A 26,657-nucleotide genomic window follows, 5' to 3' on the forward strand; every position below is an offset into this window, starting at 1 on the left:
TGAAGGCATAATTCCCGCTAACATCTGTATCTATATTTACAATATAATATAGTTTTCAGCTTTGTCTCATAAGCCATCTTGGGCCCCATATTACAACAAAGGTAGGAAATAAAATAAAATAATAAATACAGAAACATTATCTTTTTTCTTTATTTTTTAATGGTTGGCTTATTATAGAATCATATTCAAGGCAGAATTCAAAATACAAAGCTAAAAAAGAAAAAGAAACATATACTTTAACAAAGTCATGTACAGTAACTTGTATGTTCCTTTCTACTTACAACAAAACCAGAAGTTAAGAAGGAAAAAAAAGAGAAACATCAATGGATTCTAGACTTCAAAGGATACATTCAGAAATCAAAAACTCACTCCAAATTGATCATCTTAACATAAATAGATGTATTGAAGCTTTGGATGAGCTTGCTTCTCTTTAAGTAACCATGCAACAGGCTCAGAAGCATGCTGAAATGATTTCAGCACTTAAGAAAATATGGAAGTTCAAAGTCAGCCAAGTTGTTATGGAAAAAGCAACCATGCTCCACAACAAATTTAAGACTATGTTTCTTGTGGGAGAAGGAGATTCTGTTCTTTCTCAAGTGTTGAATAAGTCATTAGCTGAGCAGAAGCAGCATGAGGAAGCAAACAAAACCAAAGAGCAGTGGACGAAGGCACCAAACAAGAAAACTGAGAAGGAGAGAGAGCAACCAGGCACAAAAGTAGTGAATGGTGGTTCTGATTCTCAAGATGCAAACCAGCAGAATGGAGACAGCACAGAGGAAAAGAGAGAGAAGCTTGATGCTGGCAGTAAGAAAAAGATGCCAAGTGATGGTAGAGAACAAGAGAAGACGAAGGTTGCAACCTCTGAAAATGAATGAATGCAGCCTACACTTTTGTAAAGTATAGTAGAGTCTCACTTATCCAACATAAACGGGCCGGCAGAATGTTGGATAAGCGAATATGTTGGATAATAAAGAGAGATTAAGAAGAAGCCTATTAAACACCAAATTAGGTTATGATTTTACAAATTAAGCACCAGAACATCATGTTATACAACAAATTTGACAGAAAAAGTAGTTCAATACGCAGTAATGCTACATAGTAATTACTGTATTTACGAATTTAGCACCAAAATATCATGATGTATTGAAAACATTGACTACAAAAATGCATTGGATAATCCAGAACCTTGGATAAGCAAATGTTGGATAAGAGAGACTCTACTGTACATTTAAAGATAAGGATTTACATTTGAGGACTAAATTGCTGAAAGTTTTAAATACTTTTATAAGCATAGTATTTTGATGTGTACAATTCCATGGGGTTTGTGAAGAATCTCTATTTAACCTTTAACAACCTGATAGCTTTTGGCCCAGTATTAATAAGCAATACGCAGTTCAAATGTAAAATGTTTTAGAGACTGAAAAGTGTTTGTTTGTTTCAGGATTAGTGCCGTAGTATGTTTTATCTAACTACTGTATGTTTGCTTTTTGGTTAATGAAAGGAATCCTTTCTTTGAAAATTGCCAAACTGGTCTACTTGTACAAACCTATTTTCTGTTGATGTTTGCCAAAGTTGTCTGCTCACTTGTGTTTTTGTAAGAAGCCAAGAGCATTTTGTAGCAGCTGCAATGTAATGTATGAGTACATTCAGTCAGTCCTTTATAAGAAGTTAGTTTTGTTCTTGGAAGCTAATTGTGCCAATTTAATATGCTCTGACTTTCTGTTGTATGCTTTTGGTATTGCTATCATACTAAGGAAATATGACTGTTTCCATTGGAATTATTTATGCACGTTAGTTGTAAACACACTGTCTTGAAAAAAATTTTTTTTTAAAATTAAAAGTTTATGCAGAAAACCCCCCTACAATAACATAGCTGAATCTTTTTTTCTGTGTATGCTCCAGAAAAAGTTGTTCAAGAGAGAAATTCAGTTGTTTTCAGGTATGTACCCCCATTTTATGGCAGTTATTTAGGCAAGTAGTGGGAATTACATAGGCATGTGTTTATTTCTCCTTAAGCCATTAGTCATAGGCCCCAATATATGTTTACTCAGAGGATAACTTTTCCACTGGACTTACTCTGTAATTTGTTTGAAACTGCAACCTAAATACTTCAGAGGTTCTGTCACTCTCAGGGCAAGGCTAAGGTGTTCTGGTATGTGAAATCAACAGCAGATACCTTTTGCTAAATTTCTTTGGCTGCTGAGGGAAAACAAATTGTACAACTATATATCACTAGTTGTAAAAATACAACTGCAATAAATTAAATAACTCTTCCTTGCTGTCCTCTCATAACACTTAATCATCTTCCCAAGGTAGCAACCACTGTGTTCTGTTGAATGCTAAGGAAAGGCTGTCAATAATTTATTAATATGGGAGCAAAAGCAATGGAAGAGAAAGCGAATGGGCCATTAATTTGCAGACGTGTTTAAAGCAAAGGCCACTTTAAATCTAATGTGTGTAAACACTACAGCCTTGCTGATGGATTGCAAAATAGCTTCCAAGAAATGAGGTCTTTCTTTCTTGAAGGTGATAGTGGAGGCACTGGATAAGCATCCCTAAGTGCTGTTCTACATAAAGGACCTAGAAAATGAATAGCAGGGCAAAAGCCAGCCACTTAAATAAATCATCTTATTGCCTCCAGACATTTGTATATACTACGGTATAGATGCCCCTTATCTAATTAAGCTTATTCTATATCTATCTCATTCTCTCAGACTCCATTTATGCATTATTTGAACTGAATTATATAGTCAGTGTGTAGACTCATATAATGCAGATTAAACTGCATTGAACTGGATTATATGTGTCTACACTCCCATATAATCCAGTTCAATGCAGTTAATCTGAATTTCTGAAACTGCATTAAATGACAGTGTAGGACCCTTCTGCACAACCCTATATCCCAGAATATAAAGGCAGGAAATCCCACAATATTTGCTTTGAACTGGGTTATCTGAGTCCACACTCAGATAATATGGGATTTTCTGCCTTGATATTCTGAGATATAGGGCTGTGTGGAAGGGCCCATAGATGGAGCCTCAGTTAGTCTCCAAGGTACTAAAAAGATCCTTTTCCATATTGATATTCCACACTAACATAGCTGGGGATGCATCTACACTGCACAATTAAAGCCGTGTGACTCCACTTCAACTGCTATGGCTCAATGCTATGGAATTCTGGGATTTGTAGTTTGGTGAGGCACCAGCATTCTTTTGCATGGAAGGCATGAGACCTTGTAAAACTACAACTCCCAAAATTACATAGCATTGAGGCACACCAATGATGTCAAAGTGCTCTACAGTCTGGATAGTAGATATGCCCTAGGTTTTTGATTTCAATTCCTTTAAATACTCACTCACACTGATGGCACTTTCTACACTGACAGTAACAAGGCAGGCTTCAGAGGAGATGCTGAAGAATCTACTCAAAATGTTCTGTACGGTAAAAGCAGAATGGAGTGCAAAGTATCATCCATGGCCCAGTCCTGTCATGCAGAGTACAGTAGTTAGGTCAAGCACACAGCTTCTTGGAGCTGCCTCCAGCAGACTCATACGTTACTTCTACGACTGCTGTACTGTTGTTATATTTTTAAAGTTCTCAAAAAAGTTTAAGATAGAAAGTGCAGGTTCTTAAGCAAATAAATAGTGTAACACATTGTGAAACTTTCAGCTTCCCGTTTTAGTTTACTATGCTGATGGCAAAAGTCAGGCTGGTTAGCAGGTCTGATCTTTGCTCAGTCCATCCATGGACAAATACCTCATTGGCTATGTAAACTGAATAATTTGAATAAGTTGGTGCTAGGCAACAATTTTAAGAAGGCATATGTGGGAGCTTTTATCCAAAATGTTCTGAACCTCTTGGACATTGCTTCTTTCCATTCTCATTTTCTGTCCTTAAGTAGTTTTGGCTCAACAAGTTTTTCCTTTATTTGTTTACATTTTAGCCTACGCAGTTTTGGGAAACTTGGGCCAGAGTGACAACATTTTAACTAAGTTATGCAACCCTGGCTTTTAAATATAATCCTTCTCTTATCCCTATTTCCAAAATATTTGCTTACATGCAAAGATGTGTATTACTGTGGGAGTCATTCAGGCTAGGCTGTGTGATGAACATTGTTCTAAAACAGGATGGACCTCAGCCATGGAAAACTTGCCTTGAACTCACTTCACCTCATATAAGGCTCATATGGAGCCCTTCCACATTACAGAATTATAACATGATGATTCTATATCTGCCCTAGTTCTGTACTGTGAAATACTGGGACTCACTGTTGAGGGAGTGTGGTCAGAATTCTTAATCAGAGAGGTTTTCTGGTGTCTCTGGCTAAAATGTGAACCCTAGGATTCCTTGTTGCTGCTGCTGCTGCTGTTGTGTGCCTTCAAGTCATTTCCATGCTATGTGACCCTAATATGACCCTATGTCATTTTTATTGTGTCAGAAGCGACTTGAGAACATACTGCAAGTTGCTTCTGGTGTGAGAGAATTGATCATCTACAGAGATATTGCCCGGGGGTGCGGGGATGTGTTAGCAGGGAGGCTTCTCTCATGTTCTTGCAAGCTAGAGCTGACAGACGGGAGCTCACCCGGTCTCGCGGATTTGAACAAGCAACCTTCAGGTCAAACCAGCAACCTTCAGGTTAGCAGTTCAGCTGGCACAAGGGTTTAACCCATATAACCCAGAATGTCAAGGCAGATAATCCACAATATCTTCTTTGAACTGGATTACCTGAGTGTACACTGCCGTATAATCCAGTTCAATGTAGATTTTATACAACTGTGTAGAAGGGACATCAGTGAAGCAGGACTGGGATGCCATGAAAGAGCAATAAATTGTTAAGTCATTTATTTAGTATTGGATATTGGAGATGGGCCCCATGCAAAGGATCGTTACCTTGATGCAGCCGGGGCTTGTGCGCCTCGATGATGCCATGAGCTAAACTATGCAAGGCCACCCAAGAAGGGAAGGTCATGGCAGAGAGGTCAGACTAAATACGATCCCTGGGGAAGGTAATGGCAACCCACCCCAGTAGTCTTGCCATGAAAACTAAATGGATCAGTACAACCAGAGAAATGTCGGTATACCATTGGAAGAAGGACTCCCAGGTCGGAAGATGGTCAAAATGCTAGTGGGGAGGAACAGAGGACTAGTCCAACTAGCCCCAGATGTGATTGTGCAGTTAGCTCAAAGCTGGAAGGAAGGCTAACAGCCGATGGTGCTGGAGGTGAACAACAAATCCGATGTTCTAAGATCAACACACTATAGGAACCTGGAATGTAAGATCTATGAGCCAGGGTAAACTGGAGGTGGTTACTGGTGAGATGTCAAGATTAAATATAGACATTCTGGGAGTCAGTGAACTGAAATGGACTGGAATGGGCCACTTCACAACAGATGACCACCAGATCTACTACTGCGGACAAGAGGAACACCGAAGAAAAAGAGTAGCCTTCATAATTAATAATAAAGTTGCTAAAGCAGTGCTCTGATACAACCCAAAAATGACAGAATCATCTCAATTTGAGTTCAAGGCAAGCCATTTAACATCACAGTAATCCAAATATACGCCCCAACCACAGCTGCTGAAGAAACAGAATTAGATCAGTTCTATGAGGATCTGCAGCACCTACTGCAGATCCTCATAGACATTATTTTCATTACAAGAGATTGGAATTCTAAGGTGGGCAGTCAAATGACAACTGGGATCACAGGCAAGCATAGTTTGGGACAACAAAATGAAGCAGGACACAGGCTGATAGAATTTTGCCAGGAAAACTCACTGTGCATAACAAACACCCTTTTCCAACAACCTAAAAGACAGCTTTACACATGGACTTCACCAGATGCTCAACACCGAAATCAGATTGACTACATCCTTTGCAGCCAAAGGTGGTGAACATTCATCCAGTTGGTGAAAACAAGACCTGGAGCTGACTGTAGTTCAGATCACGAACTTCTTATTGCACAGTTTAGAATCAAACTAAAGAGAATGGGGAAAATACACAGACCAATTAGATATGATCTCACAAATATTCCTAGTGAATATGCGTTGGAAGTGAAGAATAGATTTCAGGGACTAGACTTGATAAATAGAGTCCCAGAACTATGGACAGAAGTCCACAACATTGTTCAGGAGACAGCAACAAAGTATGTCCCAAAGAAAAAGAAAACCAAGAAGGCAAGATGGTTGTTTGTTGAGACACTGGAAGTAGTCCAAGAAAGAAGGAAGGCGAAAGGAAACGGTGATAGGGGGAGATATGCCCAATTAAATGCACAATTCCAGAGGTTAGCCAGAAGAGACAAGGAACTATTTTAAACAAGCAACGTAAGGAAGTGGAGGAAGACAATAGAATAGGAAGGACAAGAGATCTCTTTCAGAAAATCAGAAACATCTGAGGTAAATTTCAGGCAAAAATGGGCATGATCAAAAGCAAAGATGGCAGGGACCTAACAGAAGTTGAAGAGACCAAGAAAAGGTGGCATGAATATACAGAAGATCTGTATAGGAAGGATAATAATTTAGAGAATAGCTTTGACAGTGTGGTGAGTGAACTAGAATCAGACATCCTGAGGAGTGAGGTTGAATGGGCCTTAAGAAGCATTGCTAATAACAAGGCAGCAGGAAACGATGGGATCCCAGCTGAGTTGTTTAAAATCTTGAAAGATGATGCTGTCAAGGTGATGCATGCCATATGCCAGCAAATATGGAAAACACAAGAATGGCCATCAGATTGGAAAAAATCAATTTATATCCAACTTCCATACAATGGCACTTATTTCACATGCCAGTAAGGTAAGGCAGACTCCAGCAAAACATGGAGAGAGAGTTGCCAGATGTACAAGCTGGGTTTAGAAAAGGCAGAGGAATGAGAGACCAAATTGCCAATATCCGCTGGATAATGGAGGAAACCAGGGAGGGAACGATACTAGAGGCAAAGATGAAGTATTTTGGCCATATCATGAGGAGACAGGAAAGTTTGGAAAAGATCATGATGCTGGGGAAAATGGAAGGAAAAAGGAAGAGAGGCCGACCAAGGGCAAGATGGATGGATAGTATCCTTGACATGACTGGCTTGTCCTTGAAGGAGCTGGGGGCGGCGACGACCTATAGGGAGCTCTGGCTTGGACTGGTCCATGAGGTCATGAAGAGTTGGAAACAACTGTGTGAATGAAAAAGAAGAAAGAATTGGAGATGGGGGTAGGTGTTGAGGAATTTTCTGCCTTGTTACTTCCATCACTTGGTTGGCTTGGGATATAGCTTTGCTTTGATAAAATAGGAGTACCATTTGTTGTTTTGGCTGTTGAGCTAGCTCTGTCAGATAGTCAGGAAAGTGAGAAATCAGCCCTGGCAACATTATCCCCTTTCTTCACACAAATGACTGAAACTCAGATAATATTTCTGCCAAAGTGTCTTTTGTCGCCTTCTTATTGCTCTGGCTGCTTTCCACAGCAAGAAAATGTCGGCATAGGGCTATTTTGAAGAATCCATCCCAAGATGTGCACTCTCTGAAAATGGCAAGGCCATGTGGAATCACTGTGTTACGTGCTGTCCTGGATGTTCAAATTGACTTCAGTTCCCTGAAAAACAGGGCATTTTCCTAATTAATAGGACCACACAGAACATATTATTTGCAGTTCCTTTGTTCTGTCTGTCACTTGGATGCCTCCTTTGCACATTTCCCAGGATAGATTTGCCTAAATACATAGAATGTTTTATGCAAATGCATTTCTGAAGAAAAATAATATTACTTGAGGTTTGGGAGTTGTAGTACAAAGCAAACAAATGAAAGAAGGTAGTACACATGCTGTATGATTAACTTACAAGCACACAAGATCCTTATATCCATTTGAAGAAAGGTGAGGAATCACATCGTAAACACCTCCCACCCCCAATGATACAAAGGGACATTTGTTTGCTTGTTTTAGTTAATCTGGTATAAGAAGATACCAAAGGAAATGGGTTCCATTTCTCACCCCTTGTGTCACTCTGCAGGGTTCTTCAGAAGTGTTATTATAAAATTGGAGGTTGGTTGATTCTGCCTAGCACCTAAAGCTCTAGAGATAAATACAGAGTTTTCTCATCTCTTCATGGAAAACTTGCTGTGATCTCCCAGAGGTGACTTGTGGCATGAGCATGTTAAATGGGGATAACTTTCCAGTTATGTCTTTCTCATGTACTATTTCATTCAATGCTGTTCAGGCTGATGTAGAGAAATAGCAGTTATTGTTTTCCCATGGGCCAGGGACTGGCATCATAGTTTTGCTACTGAGTACAATTTGTTCTTTATTTCCTGGAAAGTTTCCAGTGACCGGCACCAAACCAAAGGCTACTACTTTCGATAGTATTGATTTAGTTGCCTAATATATACTCTTTTGTTTTTGTTTTTTTTCCCTTATGGCAGTTCTATCACTCTTTCACTCATTCATTGTAAAATGAATAAAATGAATAAATGAATAAATGTTGTTGTTTTTAAAACTTGGATTCTACAGTTTATCAAGGGCACATTTACACTGACCACTTAATGTTAAAGGCCTTTGAATCAGCTCCGTGGTGTCCAAATTACACAGAACTGATCCAAGGTAATGCAGGGCAAGGACACCTTTGACCCATGTTAATCAAATCACAGGGATATTGACAAGCTGGAATGTGTCCAGAGGAGGGTGACTAAAATGATCAAAGGCATGAGGAGGGGTTTAAAGAGTTGGTTATGTTTAGAGAGGGTTGAGAGGAGACATGATCACTATGGATAAATATGTGAAAGGATGTAATAAGGAAGAGAGATAAGGCTTGTTTACTGCTGCCCTGGATATTAGGACTCATCGCAATTGGTTCAAATGACAGGAAAGGAGATTCCCCTGAACATTAGGTAGAACTTCCTGACTGCAAGAGCTGTTCAGCAGTGGAACTCCCTACCTTGGAGTGTGGTGGAAGCTCCTTCCTTGGAAGCTTTTAAACCAAGGCCGGGTGGCCATCTGTCAGGGGTGCTTTGATTGTGCTTTTCCTGCATGGCAGGGGGTTGGATTGGATGATTCTTGTGGTCTCTTCCAACTCTGTGATTCTATGACAGGTTACTCTGAATTCTGCCCCAAATTTGGAGCAATCTGCAACTTTGGACACATGTAAACAGTTGGTTGCATTCCAATACAACCAGAACTGGCCATAACTGTTTACATTGTTATCTCATGTTTTCACAGGCACAAGCAGTCCAGGGATAGAGGATAGCACTTATGTCTCCTGTTGTTCTTGTCATGGTGGTCTCTGGGTGCAACATGGGTCCTGTGGGTTTCTAGTCACCTGGAGTAACTTTGGCTGGGGTGACAAGGAGATTGAGGAAGGAAAGGGGGAGAAGAGGGGGTGATTCCTCTTCTTCCCCATCTCTTGTTGCTCTGGCACTCCAGCCAATGTCACTTCAGGTGACAATTGACTGGGAAGATCCATGTTGCACCCAGAAACCGCCATGACAAAGAGAACAGTTAGGAAGGCTAACTGGCAGCATTGAACTGGGTTCAGTGTCACTGGGTAATGGGTTCTCTCTTCCACTTCGTAAACCATACTGGGGATGATCCAGCAGATGCCATGCTGAATCAGCTTCCATGATCAACCCCGAGTGTTACTGTTGTTTATGTTTAGTGATTTTATCCACATTTGATGCCCTAAGGGAAATGAGAGCAAAGTGTGAACCTCATTTCCTAGAATCCTGGAATATTTGATTACATTTGCTGAGGTTTCTGTGTACCAAGGTAAAAAAATGGATGAGGTCCAGCATTACGATTCGCCAGCCTCTGTGGGGAGGCGTTGCAGCACAGCTTAATTTCATGGTAGCCCTATTGTTCCTAATAGAATACAGGGAGGCAACCATGTTGGTGGCACTGTGTCCTACCACTCTGCTGTCCCAGTTCACCCATAGAGCCCTGTCAGAAATCAGCCTATATAGTCTGTGAGTGAACTGGGGCAGAAGCATCCTAGGACGCTTATTTTTTTCATATGTGATGACATTGTAGGACACTAAACAATGAGGTTAAATTGCAAGAAAATTGATTCCACCTAAACATTAGGAAAAACTTCCTGATGGTAAAAACTGTCCAGCAGTGGGATGTGCTGCCTCATGGCATGGCTGAGTCTTCTTTGGAATTTTTAAAGCAGAGGCTGGATGTCCATCTGTCGGTAATGCTTTGATTCTGTACTCCTGCATGGTAAAATGGAGTTGTATTAAATGACCCCGATGGTCTCTTCCAACAATGATTCTAAGAGATTGAGCTCTTTCACCTAGCGAACTTTGCCAAAGGAGGTTGAGTCTTAACTGAACCAACTTTCCTAGAAAAGGGTCTAAATCCAGGAATGTGCTAATCCAATGCAAACTTTGGTCCAATTCCAGCGAAAACAAATGTGTGGAAAACACAATCCGTTTTAAAAACATAACCCAGATTCATGATACATACATATGAATCCAGTTAAAATCAGTTCCAAATAAGAGCACAATTCCATGTATGCCTGTATAGAAATCCTTTCCTATTGCATTTTGCATTGGAGCGCAATGGATGCTTGCTTAAATAAATTGGCCTGAATTCTATTTGTTAGTCTTAATTAAAGCACACTCATTTGATCAGTGGGATTTATTTATGTGGTGATTTACCATATACCCTTTCATTCTATTGTTCTACTCTAATTAGGTCTAAGCAAAAGGGTTTACGTCACTATATTTAGTGCGACTTACTAATAAGAACATTAAGCATTGTAACTCATGTTCTTTTGAAATTATTCATGACTAACTTTTCCATTAATTTCAGCAGATCTTACTACGTTCAACTGGATAGATGCTATTATATTTATGTGATCATAATCTTAATGCCAGTTTTCATTCATTTCTAGGATCAATTTTGCTTATAATTTTATTTGCAAAAATAGGTGTCCAGAGGTATAGCGAGATCTCATGTCAGACTCATTGTAGGGCAAGGATAGGAATATGTGGTCCTCCAATTTTTTTAGACTGCAACTTCCAGCATTCTTCACCATTGACTTGATGGTTGCTGGACACTGTAGTCTATCAACATCTGAAGAGGCACATAAATATCATTCCATCTTTAGCAGTAAGGTGAAAGTTTGTTTTAGATTTCAGAATAGTTGTTTTGGGGAGGACAGCTTCCACAACCCCCCAACTAGTAGTAGTTGAGAAACTGGCGGAAGTTGCAATCAAACGTGTAATGTTTCCAATATTTGTTTTGTTTGTTTGTTTATAAAATAAAGCTTTCAGGAAGCAAATAATGAAAGCTGTAAAGAAGAAAAGAACAGGTTGCAGCCTGCTTGCTGGAACACCTGCTGTCCCTTGTCATAACTGCCTCTTGTCTGGACAATGCCATGGATATTGTTGAGTTGTTTTTTTCCTGTAGGGCCAGGGACACAGCCCAATTTGAATAGTGCTAGTGCCATAGCACACAGTCCAAGGAGAGGGCCCACTCTGTTTACATCTCTTGTCACTGACAATTGCAGCAGGCTCCCTCCCAGCACATATGACTCGATAAACAACCTTCTTCCTTGCTCTACACTTCCTCCCCCTTTAATGGTCATGTCCGGTAATCCCCTCCAGCTGGTAACCACACAAGTAGTAGCTCCCTTGAGCAAGCTCCAGTTTCTTATGATGAACAGAGCATGCAAAACCGAACGTGCCTATGAGTGTTGCACATTTTGACACAGGGAGTAAGTCCTTCTGTTGCAGTGGTTCCCAACCTGTGATCCGTGGAACACAAGTGGTCCCCAAGAACTAAAATATGGTCTGTGGTCTCATCATTGCAACAAGAGTGACTGGTCTCTTGAAACCCTCTTATAGTGCTGAGGCAATGGGGATATTGGGAAGGGAGAGGCTGACTATCCATGAAAGGTGCCAAACAAGCCTCCTGACTGCTGCTTCTCCTCCCTCCCCTTAAGCGGAGCCATTGCATGTGGTACCTGTAAACTGCAACGCCTTGGTATTTTTGTTTTTAGGCTTGTTCCTGGGGTTATTTAGGGTGCTGATTCAGAAAAATGCATTTGATAGGCCACATCAGCCCTAGATTGTTAAATACAGTTTTCTGTTGGCAAGCAGATGGCGACTACTGGATGGCATAAGTTCTGTATCAGAAAATAGAGCTGATGTGGTCTATCCAATGCAGCTTTCTGAATCAGCACCAATTAACCAAACCGAATCTAAAGTTGACCAAAAATTGGATTCTACAGGCCAACTGATACATCACCACAGACATCAGAAGAGCTGCAAGGCCAAGGACAAGCCATGAGAGTAAAGATAAAGATCCACCCAGAGGAAAAGTGTTCTTACCATACATCAAGGGAACCACTGACCAACCGCACAGGAAAGTTGATGAAGAAACACAATCCACAAACTATCTACAGACCCACTAAGAAAATCCAACAAATGCTATGTTCAACAAAGGACAAGAGGGATCCTCTCACCTCTGCAAGAGTCTACAGTATACCATGCAGCTGTGGACAAGTCTACACAGGGACCACTACATGCAGCATTGCCCAAACACAAATCAAGAAACATGAAAGGCACTGTAGACTAACTCAATCAGAGAAATCAGCCAGAGTAAAGCACTTGAGGAACCAACCTGGACACAGTATATTATCTGAGAACACAGAAATGCTGGACCAGTCTAACAACTATAATGTCAGACTACACAGAAAAACCACTGAAATCCACAAGCATGAGGACAATTTCAACAGAAAGGAAGAAACCATGAAAATGAACAAAATCTGGCTACCAGTATTTAAAAAACTCTAAAATCATAACAGTTAATAAATAACAACACTCTGGAAACAGAGGAATTCCAGATATGAATCAATCAGGGGCAGCTAACACCTTCGAACAAAGGATTTCCCCAGGCAGGAAGAAACCAGGCCACAAAGCTGGCAAGGCCATTAATGCTAATCAAGGCGATTAATTACAACATTTACACTGGCCTCCAATGGAAAAAAGTTCTTTCTCCCACCCTGGACCTTCCACAGATATATAAACCTCCCTTGCTTAGCTTTTCAGTGTTATCTCACAACCTCTGAGGATGCCTATCATAGAATGGGGGTGAAACGTCAGGAGAGAATGCTTCTAGAATACGGCCATACAGCCCAGAAAATGCACAACAACCCAAAAACTGATTTGTAATCCTTTTGGTACTAATGTTGGAGAGTGGTCCCTGGTCAAAAAAAGGTTGGGAACCACTGCTCTGTTGTGTGCTTTCTAGCTGTCACATTCTGTGTCACCAGCTGAAGAAGTGAGGGCTGTTTCTTTGCTGCTGCAGACCAACACACCAGCTGAACTTGCAAAGGCATTTCAGAAGACTGCACTTCTGCAGTTTTCTCAGTGCAAGCAAAGCCGATCACTAGTATGGGTGTGAGCATATGCAGAGATGGGAAAAGTTACTTTTGGGGGTGACAGTGCCCAGAATCCTCACCCAACGGCCATGCATAGCACTGATACTTAGAGCGACACATAGAAAGACTGTATTGAGCAAAACAGGAAACTGGTATACATTAATGAGCTGCATCTCTCTATATAAGGTCTTCCCTTGGCATTTGCAGTTTTGATTTCTGCAGGTTTTATCGTTCATGACATCTGGGTTATAGTTTGAAAAACTTGGCTAGGAATGAGGTGGCATGAGGCAACTGCTTCTTATGGCAAGAAAGGGGTCCTCTCTGTGTGAGCCTCTGCAGGGAGGGGGCAACTTGCGACTGGGCCTCCTCAGATAGCTCAAGGCAGCAGAGCCAATCCTGGCTGGGCATGAAGGAAACTGCAATCCAGCTTCATCTGAAAGGCAACAAACACCCCTCAGTCTGCAGAAATGTGTTTAAGGCTGTGGAGTGATAGTCTGTTCTGGGCAAACACTCAGTGGCATCCATCCAAGCCGAGGTGACCTTAAACAAAGTGGTGTAAGGTGGATCCCATGGTACTAAGAATCGGATTGAAGCTGATGAGACTGGGGTCCCGTTTACTCTGTCATCTATGTTGTCAGTGTGGACCCATATCTTGGAGTTTAACTGCATGAATATGTGTTTACAGTAACCATATAACACAGTTTGGAACTGCGTTATATGGCAGTGGAGATTTTTTTTTTCGTGTCAGGAGCAACTTGAGAAACTGCAAGTCGCTTCTGGAGTGAGAGAATTGGCCGTCTGCAAGGGCGTTACCCAGGGAACGCCCGAATGTTTTGATGTTTTTATCATCCTTGTGGGAGGCTTCTCTCATGTCCCCGCATGGAGCTGGAGCTGATAGAGGGAGCTCACCCGCGCTCTCCCCGGGTGGGATTCGAACCTGGCAGCTTGCAGATCAGCAGCCCAACCTTCAAGTCACAAGGCTTTAACCCACTACTCCACCGGTGGCAGTGGAGATAAGGGCCTTCCTTCCGAACAAACCCGCCTCGGAGTTCGCCGTCAACCGACCGGATTTCCCGCGAAGGTGACATGAACTCCACCTCACAAGCGTTTTGAAACGACCACACTCTGATGTTGGGACCTCAAGTTGTCTTGAGGGCGATCACTAGCTTGTCAGGGCTTGTTGGACACCGGCAACCCTGGCCGCAAGCCCCAAGGGAGGGAAGGCGGCGCAGTTCCCCGCACCGGGCTGGCCGTAGGGGGCGGGGCTTGGGCCGGGGAGGCCACGCCCCTCCCCTCCCCTCCGGCCCAGGCGGGCGTGTGCTCCAGATCCTGCCGGCTCGGCGATGGCAAACTTGAGCCACCGGCTGCCGGAGCCAGAAGGACGAGAAGCGGCCGCCCGTTGACTCCCGCCTCGACTGAGGCCGAGGATGGGCCCGGAGGGGAGGGCGCGCAGGTAGGCGGAAGGGCGCTTGGGGAGCAGGCCGGGCCAAGCAAGGAGGGAAAAGCCTCTCGCCCTGGTTGGCTTGCGATGCCTAAACAGCCTCAAGGCACCAGATCCCTTCTGACCCTGGAAGATAAGCAGGGTCAGCCTGGTTACTCGCTTAGTCCCAGAATGGGAGACCGCCGACTCATACCGGCTGCTTCAAGTAACATTTCAGAGAAGGGACAGGCACCTCTGAGGATTCCCTGCCCAGTGGGATCCATAGGGTTACTTGAAAGCATTGCCTTTCAACCTGCTTTTGCCTCCCTTGTTAGTTTTCCGGACCCTACATTTGCGCCTCTGTGAACCTGCCTGATGCCCATCCTGGAGGACCACCACAGATCCTGCAAACTTTACAAAAGTTGCTGTGTGTTTTCCGGGCTGTATAGCCATGTTCCAGAAGCATTCTCTCTTGACGTTTTGCCCATATCTATGGCAGGCATCCTCAGAGGTGTGAGGTCTGTTAGAAACTAGTCATGTGGGGTTTATATATACAGTAGAGTCTCACTTATCCAACGTTCTGTATTATCCAACACAGTCTGCCTTTTAGTAGTCAGTGTTTTTGTAGTAAATATTGTGATGTTTTGGTGCTAAATTCATAAATACAGAAATTACTACATAATGTTACCGTGTATTGAACTGCTTATTTCTGTCAATTTGTTGTAAAACATAATGTTCTGGTGCTTAATTTGTAAAATCATACTGTAATTTGATGTTTAATAGGCTTTTCCTTAATCCCTCTTTATTATCCAACATTTTCACTTATCCAACGTTCTGTTGGCCCATTTATGTTGGATAAGCGAGACTCTACTGTATGTGGAATAATGTCTAGGGTGGGAGAAAGAACTCTTGTCTGCTTGTCTGTGTGAATGTTGCAATTGCTTTAAACACACTTGCCTCAGGCAGACAAGAATTCTTTCTCCTGCCCTGGACCTTCCACAGATATATAAACCCCACATGACTAGTTTCCAACAAACCTCACAACCTCTGAGGATGCCTGCCATAGATGTGGGCAAAACATCAGGAGAGAATGCTTCTGGAATATGGCCAAACAGCCTGGAAAACTCACAGCAACCCAGTGATTCTGATCATGAAAAGCTTCGGCAACACATTTCCAAAATCGTTGCCACAGTGTTTATTTTTTAGAGGAGTTTGGCTCCGAAGAGGGAAGGCTAAGTCATTCTGCAGCAGGAGCCCCTTCTCCAACTACAGCAGGGCTGTCAAACTTGTGGCCCTCCGGGTGTTTTGGACTTCACTTCCCAGAATTCCACTTATTGGACAAGCTGGCTAGAACTTCTGGGAATTTGAGGCACAAGCACCAGGAGAGCCACAAGTTCATTCTGAACTACAGGAATTTTTATTCAGCCCCATCTCCCCGCTGGCTTCTGACATTTCAAGCCCTTCGCCACAAGCTTCCTGATCTACTGCACAGCCTGTTGTTGTTGCTGTATAGGGTGTGTCATATCACAGGGTTTTCTTGAAAAGATTTGTTCAGGAGGAGTTTGCCTGTTCCCACTTCTGAGGCTGAGAGTATGTGACTTGCTCAAGGTCACCCAGTGGCTTTCCAAATGTTAAATTGCCTCTGTGTCTGTCTATATGTTGTATGTCTAATAATGGCATTGAATGTTTGCCATGTACAGTATATGTGCATTGTAATCTGCCCTGAGTCCCCTTCAGGGTGAGAAGGGTGGAATATAAATACTATAAATAAATAAAATAAATGACTGAGGAGCAATTCGAACCCTGGTCTCCAAGAGTACAACACTGAAACCACTACACCACATACAGCCCATAATTTCCAGAGGAGAGGAGAGTCTCTTGATGATGGTTTGTGGGAGTTGAAGTCTGTCCTAGTGGCACAATATTTGGTTTTTTTTTCCAGCCCCCCTCCCCTCCCCCCCCTCCTCAGTGGCGACCTGCTCATAGCCCCATGCAGGTTCTGCTTGGCCTTTTCCAACTTCCTCTTCTATCTGTCTTTTTTTCTTTCTTAATGTTTTGCAAAATCACTTCACAACAGAGTGCTTCTGGAAGAAAGTAAAGGCAGAGTGGATTCTGAAATGCAAAAGCATGAGCCAACTGTGCAAGAAAAAAAAGTGAGGAAGGCTGTTTGTATACTGTACATTTTGAGAAATAATAGGAGCATATATGTACTTCTCTCTCTTGTATTGAAGAGCCAGGGCTGGCTCTATGATTAAGCAGAGTAAGGAAGGTGACATGTACTGGGTGGATACTGGGCAGAAAGGGTTTGTGGACAGAGCTGGGTAATCTGTGGCTTGCTCCATGCTGTGAAGATAGCCTCCTGCTACAGGAGGAAAATATGCTTTCACAAATGTCAAATTCAGCTGTCACTCTGAACAGATTCTGTTCTTAGAAATGTTTCATGCCACCCCTATGGAGTTGTACATATTTCCATTTGGTCTCCTTTTTCATGACAGATATACACCAGGAAGGTGGTTGTTTGTGATCCCTTTCAGTGTGTCTCCTAAGTCTCATAACTTCTATTGGTAAGAAAGACACCCACTTTCTGCCTGTGTCACAGTCCTTGGAAGAGAGAGGTGTAGATAAAATATGGTTAGATAGCTACCTGCTGGTTAACATTTGTCCTTATGCTAAAGAGGAAATGCTTTATGAACCTATACCATGAAGGATGTGGTTAGGTTTCTCATCCTAGCTCCCCTCCCCAGCTCACAATAAGGTGCCTTTTTGTACTGTGCTAATAATGAAGATTAACGTGGAAATCAGGCTTGTGAATGAAGTCATTGTGCTCTGGTGATAAAAAAGATTACAGAAATACCCTTGATTTATGTTTTGTGAGCCAACCTTTCTCCAGGATGCTGTCTCTTAGGAAGTTGCAAAACATTAATGCAAGCTTTAGTTGTTTCTGGTCACAAAAGGGTTTGTGTTCATGCCATCTGCATTCTCTTCTGTTGTTAGATTTGAAAGTTCTCCATGCTGATAAGGGCTGCAGATCTTGATATGAAATGCGTTTCCGGCCTATCCTCTCCCATGTTTCAGTCATTTTGCTTGATTTGGCAATACAACAAAATGTTTGGTGAATTTTAGAGATTGTGTATTTATGATGTAATGAAACTTTATATACCAGGGATTCTTCTCCTGTGGTCAACCCCTGGTTTCTACTTCTTCATATCTCTTACAAGGTTGAGCATACCAGAGAAGCTCTTTTCTTGAAGCTAATGGCATTGACTCATCTGTTTTGTCCTTCTGAAGATGGAGGCAAATTCATGTCTTACTATTTACTGTTTGCCTCCTACCCAGGCAATTTTACAAGGGGAGTAGGAACATTCATGGAAGGTAACACCACTAACAGGTATCAGCCATCCAACTGATTCATAAAATTACAGTACTTCTCATCCAGTCTGCTCCATGCACTCAGATTATTTAGGGTACTGCTTCATAAACTGTGGGTCCTGTCCCCAAAGGGACCCCTTAACTCAACGTTGGGATCCCAAAAGATTTCCATGAATCTGTTGTGCTGTGTTTACAGTGGTTCTGAACCTTTGGTCCTCCAGGTGTTTGGGACTTCAAAAGTGTCAGCCAGTTTGGGTAACTGTTGGGAATTCTGAGAGTTGAAGTCTAAAACACCTGGAGAATGAAAGGTTGGGAAGCAATGCTACAGAAGACACTGCTGTATATTTTATAAAAAGGAAAATCACCCTGTTTAGTATACCTTTTATATCCCTATATCCAGGGTTGTGGAGAAATTTGTCAGATGGAAAGGGATCTGAAGTGGAAAAGTTTAAGAAACCCTGCTTGTTCCAACAAGCCTGGGCTAGACTGGAAACTATCACCCAAAGAACACTTTTATCAGCTGCCCCTAAACTGTGAAATGGTCTCCCAGAAGACATTCAACAGCAAAATATGCTGTCTCGATTTTTAAAAGCATTAAAGACCTATCTTTTCTGGCAGGCCTTCTCAGTTGATTTTAACCTATGATTTTCAAATTGACATTTTTATATGTCTGGATGATTTCAAAGTGCAATGGTTTTAATCTTATGTTTTAATATATGTAATGATTTTATGCATTTTTCTTATATTTGGTATTTTAATTTACATTGTATCCCACCTTGAGTCTTGGAGATAAATGGGTAAGAAATTAATAATAATAATAATAATAATAATAATAATAATAGGCAACTTTCAGGTTGTAATCCCATGCGTTCTTTTCTGAGACACAGTATCATTTGCTTCTGAGTATATGTGTATACTTTGATGAAGTGTATTAATGAGGAATGAAATGCATTTGAGAAATAAATTCATTTGGCACAATGAATAATTCCAGAGAAATAAAAAACTTGAGAAGGAGTTCTGAGTTTTGGTTTCCCAGTTCAACTCAGTGTAATCTTGCCATTTAGCAAGTGCAGTATTTTGACTTTGTATGTCAGTGTTTTCTCCGAAACTATTGCTCTGAATCCTTCTGCCATTTCAGATACTTGCAGGCGGACACTGTTCTTTCTTGTTCATACACTAGTTTCAATTGCTGTCTCCTGTATTGGCAAGTTTAGAACACAGGAGGTGTTGTGAGTTTCAGTAGTAGCCAAAAGTGGAGCTTTCATTAAGAAATGAAAACTGAGGGGAATGTGTCTGTAACAGTACCGCTTTCATAATGAGACAGTTTCTAGACTGTTGATGTGGTACAGAAGAGCCCAGCTGCCAACTGGGTGCCTGGAGAGGCGTGGTAATTTAATTCTGCATCTTTGCTTCCTTATTGTTCTAATATCTTCTGTGGAGGCTTGACGAGAAAGACATTATTTTCTGATTATTTTGCATCCTGTTTAAGAAGTAAGGAGTATACAGAGTACATGCTAAACAAATCGATTCTCTATTCCCTATTGAAAGATTCTGTCCCCAGTAAGCACAATGTTAGTTTTGGTGATGTGTATTTCTCTCTAAGCAGTAGTTCTCAACCTATGGGTCCCCAGATGTTTTGGCCTTCAACTCTCAGAAATCCTAACAGCTGGTAAACTGGCTGGGATTTCTGGGAGTTGTAGGCCAAAACATCTGGGGACCTACATGTTGAGAACCACTGCTCAAAGGGAGAGCTGACTGCATAAGGGATTCTATATATCTCCCCAGTGGCATAGTGGGTTAAACTGCTGAGCTGTTGAACTTGCAGACCAAAAGGTCAGCGGTTCAAATCCAGGGAGCGGAGTGAGCTCCCACTGTTAGCCCCAGTTTCTGCCAAACTAGTAGTTTGAAAACATGCCAATGTGAGTAGATCAATAGGTACCACTCTGGCGGGAAGGTAACAGTGCTCCATCCAGTCATGCTGGCCACATGACCTTGGAGGTGTCTTTGGACAATGCCGGCTCTTCTGCATAGAAATGGAGATGAGCACCAACCCCCAGAGTCAGACATAACTAGACTTAATGTCAGGGGAAAACCTTTACCTCTACCTAACAATCTAATATCTAAATAGAGATATTGTGTGCTTATCATCAAATGAACATAGTTTAGCTTCAGAAGATAGTTTTACTTCCAGGGGAATCTAAATCACCACTATCCTAGAATAGGAACAAAAGCCTTATTCATTTGAAAACTGAGCTGAATAAACTTACAATGAGCACTAACTGTATGTATGCTTAGATTTATACTCTTCCCTGTTCACCTTGGGCTCAGCTAAGGGCCAGTGTTAAAATAAAATTCAATTGTGAGATCATTTGGCTTTTCTATGTGAAATGGAGGTGGGGTCAGGACAGAGAAAACAACATTTTGTCTTTTGCTCCAGGCAGCACATCATCCTACAGTTCTAGTGCTTTTCATTTACTGTTAGACTGGATCTTTTCTGTGGCCAACAAATGTATGGATGGATCTATCTATCCATCTATCATTTATTTATCTGGGCAGAAAATCCCTGGAACACTGTTGTTTTGACTTTTTTCAGACATACATTGCTTTGGTTTTTCTTTCTTGCCATTTCATTTTTGGATGGATTATTGCAATTGCAATTGCAATTCTCACTTTGGTTTTTATGAGTTTCCCATCAGTAAACTGAGAGAAGATGTGTCCTTGACACGGCCAAGCATTTATTGCAGACAGAACTTGATAGTGTGTACTTTCTTGAGATCTAATTAGAGTTGCATATTTTTAAAGATGCTCCAACTAGCATTTTCTTTCAAAACAATATAGCAGATGGATTTTAAAAGCAGGTTTTAATCTTCTTGTTTAGACTCCTTATTGGGCAATGGAAGAAAACCTAGCTCTCTCTGTTCCAGTAAGCATCCCAAGTAAAGGGGGGAAAGAAGGGAGTCAGGAGAAGTGTCTCTTTTCTTATCCCTCTTGAGATACCCCCCGGAACTGTATTATACCAATTATTTCCTTGGATATTGAAAAGGAGAAACCAATTCTCATGTTGCTATGAGTGAGAAGTGTACCTGGACTGTTCATAATAAGGCTATTGTAGTGAACAGATATATCAGGATGGTGTGTTTGTATTTGAGGAACATCGTCCTTTCCTTCTTCAGTGGAAACCCAGTTGCCAGGAAGATCTAACTTTGCATGTTCAACCTTAGCACTACTTAGAATTGTGATAGCTGCTTTAATAAGCTATTCTTTTGTCTCAGGATGGGTCAGTAAATTGTTTATTTTAAATGTATTTTATGATTGGAATTTTCTTGTCCTGGGAATAGATGTTTCTTAGATTGTCTGCCTCAGGGGTTTGGGCAGGTTGGGCGCTATCCACCTCGGCTGGGATAGGGAAAATGTTTCTGTTCTCTCAGAGTAAAATATCTTGTCCTGGCCCTTTCACACTCTGAATGGAGAACGAACATCTTATCAAAAAATGATTTTGACTAGTGCCTTGTGTTTGGAGGTTGCATTTTCACCATAGAATTAGTGCCATTTGGTGGGGCACCAGCACTTTGGAGTTGTAAAACTACAATGTCTACGGTTCCCTAGCATTGAGCCATGGCAATTTAGTGTCAAACTGCATTAATTCTACAAGTGTAGATGCACCTTGAGACTTTCTTGCTGGCCCAGTTAGGATTTAAAGTCCCAGATACTTTAAAAAATGATCTGCATTGCAAAACAAGGAGGGAGAGATTATTATTCCTATTAAATGAAAATTACATTTGTTACTGCATGGGTCTGCAGAAGCATGTAGCAGAAGCCAATCTATTTGTGCCTGATACTTCTATTTCCTGCACAGCACATTAGATTTAAACACACATATGAAAATATATATGCTAAACATGATTTGAATCTCTGTGATGTAACAGTAAGCTCATTCTACTGCTCTCTTAAGAATGGTTTTACTGCTCATTAACTTGTACACAGAAAGAGGCATACAAGTATGAATGTTTGTGTGCATCTATGGGTACATGCACCTGTGTTGTGCAGGGCACCTGGGGATCTTGTCAGCTAGGACTTGTGATAGGGACTAAGGAGTCCAAAACAAACAAGTCTTTCAGTTTGTAGTGTCACTTCTGCATTATGCTTATATTTTATCCTGGTAAACCTTCCTGGTAGTGTTTGTTGCCTTGCTTGGGACTAGTAAATAAATATTTTAAAATACAAAAACAACAACAACAACAACAATCTTTATTTATAGACCACCCTATCTCCTTAAGAGACTTAGTGCAGTTATACTGTATATCTCATCAGATATGAGGGTAGAATAAATTGACTGTACTTTAAAGAATCACCAGAAAAGTTTTATGAGCCCTAGAGCACATTGAACTTGTCCCCACCCCCTCAAAAGCCCAGCTGTTTGATGTAAAATAGGCAAAAATCCTGCTGAGAAACCTCTATCTGTTCCTGGAATGCACTTCCTCAAAATGCTTTTGAATTGGCAGCAAGGAAGGAGGTGTGTTTTTTTGGGGGGGGGGGGGGGCTCTTCTGCTGCTTTAGACCATAGTAAGCCATATCAGTTTCAGTCCAATGATAAAGTATTGTGTGATTGCGATGGTTTAAAACCTCTTTTTTGTTTGCTTGTTTAAGGTGAGGACAAAGGTTTCCTACTTCTGTTTTAAATTTAAAACCATCCCTTACTACATCTTAAGCTTGGTAGCCATCACTGTTTAAAACACCTCCTACCAAAGGCAAATATTTGTCCCTATTGCTTTATGTTGATCTGCAATGGCCACTTTCCCCTAAAGTTATTCTTCCATGTTACCAGCATTATATGGATATTGAAGACCATGGCAGCGTAATGGGTTAAACCCTTGTGTCAGCAAGGTTGGTGGTTCGAACCCGGGGAGCATGGTGAGCTCATGTCTGTCAGTTCCAGCTTCCTATGTGGGAACATGAGAGAAGCCTCCTGGGTGTCCCCTGGGCAACGTCCATACAGACGGCCAATTCTCTCACACCAGAAGCGACTTGCAGTTTCTCAAGTCACTCCTGACACACACAAAAAATCTATTTGAATGATATCCTAGGTCAGGACTTATTTTCATGTGAACAAGCTGTTTTTCATCCAGAGACAATTCCTTTTATTTTCTTTAATGTATTTAGCCATCTACATTCATGCAGTTTGATAGTTGCACTTAAAGTGTACTTATAATATATAGGACACAATGTCTTCTGAATGGTTTATTGCCCTATGTGCTTCCTCTTTATCCATTAATCCATGAAACAGAGTAGCCATTCTTGGTTTTGCAAGTGCCAAGGTCTGCTATTTGATTTAATACACTGTACAACATAAATATAACCGAACACATCTAGTTTTTCTTAGCATAAACATGTCTGTAGTTTATCCACTGTGTTGGAGCAGGTACTCATTTCCTGCCATCTTCAAAAAACCTGTGCTGGGGAAAAGAGATTTGCAGGGCATCTCTTTCTTGGGAGGGTTAAAGAAAAACAATTCTAATAAGCAATTTTTGTCCTTCCAAGTTTTACTCTTCAAGGCTAAAAGCAATCTCTCTCCTGCCTCCATCCCAGTACTGCAGGGACTATAACTAAGCTCAGAATGTATAGAAAAACTTATGGAGAATAGCTCATTGTGTACTTTCAAGCAATTTCCAACCCAAAGATGACTCTATGGCAGGATTTTCTGGGGCTGAGAGTATGTGACTTGCCCAAGTGGTTTTCCATAGCTGAGCAGGGAAATGACCCTGCTCTCCAGAATTAGCCCAATGCTCAAACCACTACACTCGCCTCATTGTCTCTCCTAATGAAAATAAAAGAAGGTAAAGATTTTCCCGACGTTAAGTCCAGTCGTGATCGACTCTGGGGGTTGGTACTCATCTCCATTTCTAAGCTGGAGAGCCAGCGTTGTCTGTAGACCCCTCCAAGGTCATGTGGCCAGCATGACTGCATGGAGCGCCGTTACCTTCCCACCAGAGCAGTACCTATTGATCTACTCACATTTGCATGTTTTCGAACTGCTAGGTTGGCAGGAGCTGGGGCTAACAGTGGGCACCCATTCCGCTCCCAGGATTTGAACCTGGCACCTTTTGGTCCGCAAGTTCAGCAGCTCAGCGCTTTAACACATTGTGCCACCAGGAAAATATCCAAGTGTTTTTTCCCCATGGACTATGGGTTCTCTTACCACTGTTTTTATATTTAATTATGGCTGTTATCCTCCATCCTTTGTGGTACACCCCTGGTTATAACCATCTCCTCTTTGCCTGCTGCAGCATATGGAGAGCTTTCTGTTGGAGGTTCCAAGGACAAGTCATTGGGTAGATCATCCCTATTGTTTTGTATGGCTCTTCTGTATCAATGATTCACAAGTCATGAGTTACAGAAGGATTTTGAATGTCTTCCCACAAGGGAATCTAGTGATCATAGTTCACCGAAAGCTGTAGTCAAAGAAAAACATATGGGATTGTATTTGTTTTGTGGAGTAGAGTTCAAGAAAGTTCTCATGCTGAGGCGAGATTTCTCAAAGGCTAGGTAACCACTGATTCTGTCCTTGCTGAGATTAGGATCTTCTCTGTGGGTTGATATGTGGAAGAATGTAGGTCAAGGCTAGCGATAAGTGATAACGCTTTCACCTACAGCCAGACCCAGCAGCACTGAAATCAGTTCTCATGCCAAAGTGTTTCTCTCTTCTCTGTCTCTGTGGCTCTCTGTAAAAAGGATGGGTTTGTCATAATCTTCCCTTGGGAAAACAATGTTAACAACTGATATCCTTTTTGACTCAGATGATTCCAAAATCACTCTTCTCTTGCATATGGAACCTGCAAACACATGGGCTACACATGGATCTCAAAGTGTGTGCCCTGATCTTTCAAGAGAGAATTTGGGGTTTGGGGTCCCTGATCATTCTCTCTCTTTGTCCTTTATTTTTAGGGTTGCTTACCTCAAGGTGGGAATTGTGGACTCATTCCTGTGTGCTGGTAGACTTTTAGCTGATGGTGTTTTTCATTTCCTCTTGTGGAGCTGGGAAATTGCCATCTGGGCCCATAGCTTATTTTACTTTATTTGCATAATTTTTATCTTGCCTTTCTCCTGATATAGGGCTAGCAATAAACTAACAACAATAGTCATGACTGTAGGCTTTCTGTATAGAAGTTCTCATGGTGTTAAACAATTGGGGGTGATTCCACACAAGACTTCAATTCTGCAATTGATTCATAGACTTTTCACACAGGATCCAGATTATGCTTTCCACTTGCAAATGTCCTGCATTTTTCTATTGCTTTTTCTATATCTTCCTGCTCTATCTTTTTTCCATTAAAAAACAGAGAGAGCAAGGCAGAACAGCTGCACCATATCTTTTACTTGGTAGCACCAGGAGCTGTCCATCTGGAAGTATCCCTCTGGAGAGAGACTGTAATAGCAAACCTTTAGCATAGATACAAGTCAGTGTAATTACTCTTGGTCTGAGGTGGTGGAACATGGATCCTATAAATACGCACTCTATTGATTACATTCTGGAAAACTGACAACTTCAAAGCTTTAAACACAGGTTTTCTGTTACATGTTTTTATACAGTATCTGCTTTCTGAATAGCATGCCATTGAAAATCATGCACTTGGCCATGTACTTGTATGCATAGAATAAGCAGGATGTTTAGATTGCACATAGATTTTAGTATCCAAGGGGAGATACTGAGGGACCACTGTAGTTGCAAAGGGCTTCTCCCTGAGTTTGACCAATTAATTCACATTGCTGAGTTCATCCCTGCTGTTGTCCACCCATGTGCACTATTGGCTTACGTTTCTCTTGCACATGTTATGAGTGCAGGAGCTTCCATGCAAAGTAGGAGGTGGAGGGGGTTTTGTGTTGGCTTCCAGCATGCCAGTGGGGCAAAATCTGAGGAGTATTTTTAGCATTCAGAGAAAATGTGTCATTCCTCCAATGGGACGGAGGAGGGGAAAATCCCTGATGTTTCTACATGAAAATGCTAAATTCTCTGACAGTACAATCATGAAGAAACAGGGTATAAAAGCAAGTTTGGAGAAGTATTCATTTGAAAAATGGGAAACTGGGAAGATTTCTTCCATGTCAAGTCCTCTCTAGTAGAGAAACAAAGTTATTAGAATTTGGGAACACTCTACTGAAGAATGTTAGATCACACTTAGTATTTTTCAGTATGACATGATGGATGGAACTACCGGTACTTCAGTTAGGTGTTATAGTTCTTCTAACTCCATGGCTATGTGCTCCCAATGTAAGTTAAGAGCATCTATATATAATACTGTTTCTCATGTCCGGAATCTCTCTCTTCAAGAATGATTCAGATTGTGAAAAGGCTGAGATGAACAATTTGATCCTCTGGATGTTGTAGGATTGCATTCCCCATAATCCCTAGCAATTGTAAAGAATGCTGACTACTGCAGTACAGTAACATCTGGTCTCCATGCTTTCCTCATCCCCGTTTGGCTGTGCGCATGAGTCTTAGTCTCTATTGT

General features: G+C 41.5%; 2 protein-coding genes across 3 annotated transcripts in view; both read left to right on the plus strand.

The window, feature by feature from the left end:
- Window positions 1-303: 303 nt before the first annotated feature.
- LOC134295830 (lens epithelium-derived growth factor-like) lies at window positions 304-913 on the plus strand. The gene has a single exon (XM_062969279.1). It carries the CDS (start codon window positions 441-443, stop codon window positions 873-875), a length of 435 nt encoding a protein of 144 aa, XP_062825349.1. The 5' UTR covers window positions 304-440; the 3' UTR covers window positions 876-913.
- A 13,748-nt stretch (window positions 914-14,661) lies between these two features.
- The window catches only part of pik3r5 (phosphoinositide-3-kinase regulatory subunit 5), a 70,985-nt gene continuing 58,989 nt past the window's right edge, over window positions 14,662-26,657 (plus strand). For both annotated transcript variants that reach the window (XM_003217076.4, XM_062970713.1), the window contains exon 1: window positions 14,662-14,814. The gene's annotated coding sequence lies outside the window, so the exon portion shown is untranslated. The remainder of the gene's footprint in view (window positions 14,815-26,657) is intronic.

This window comes from Anolis carolinensis, chromosome 2, assembly GCF_035594765.1.
Source record: "Anolis carolinensis isolate JA03-04 chromosome 2, rAnoCar3.1.pri, whole genome shotgun sequence".
In the NCBI taxonomy this organism is placed as follows: domain Eukaryota; kingdom Metazoa; phylum Chordata; class Lepidosauria; order Squamata; family Dactyloidae; genus Anolis; species Anolis carolinensis.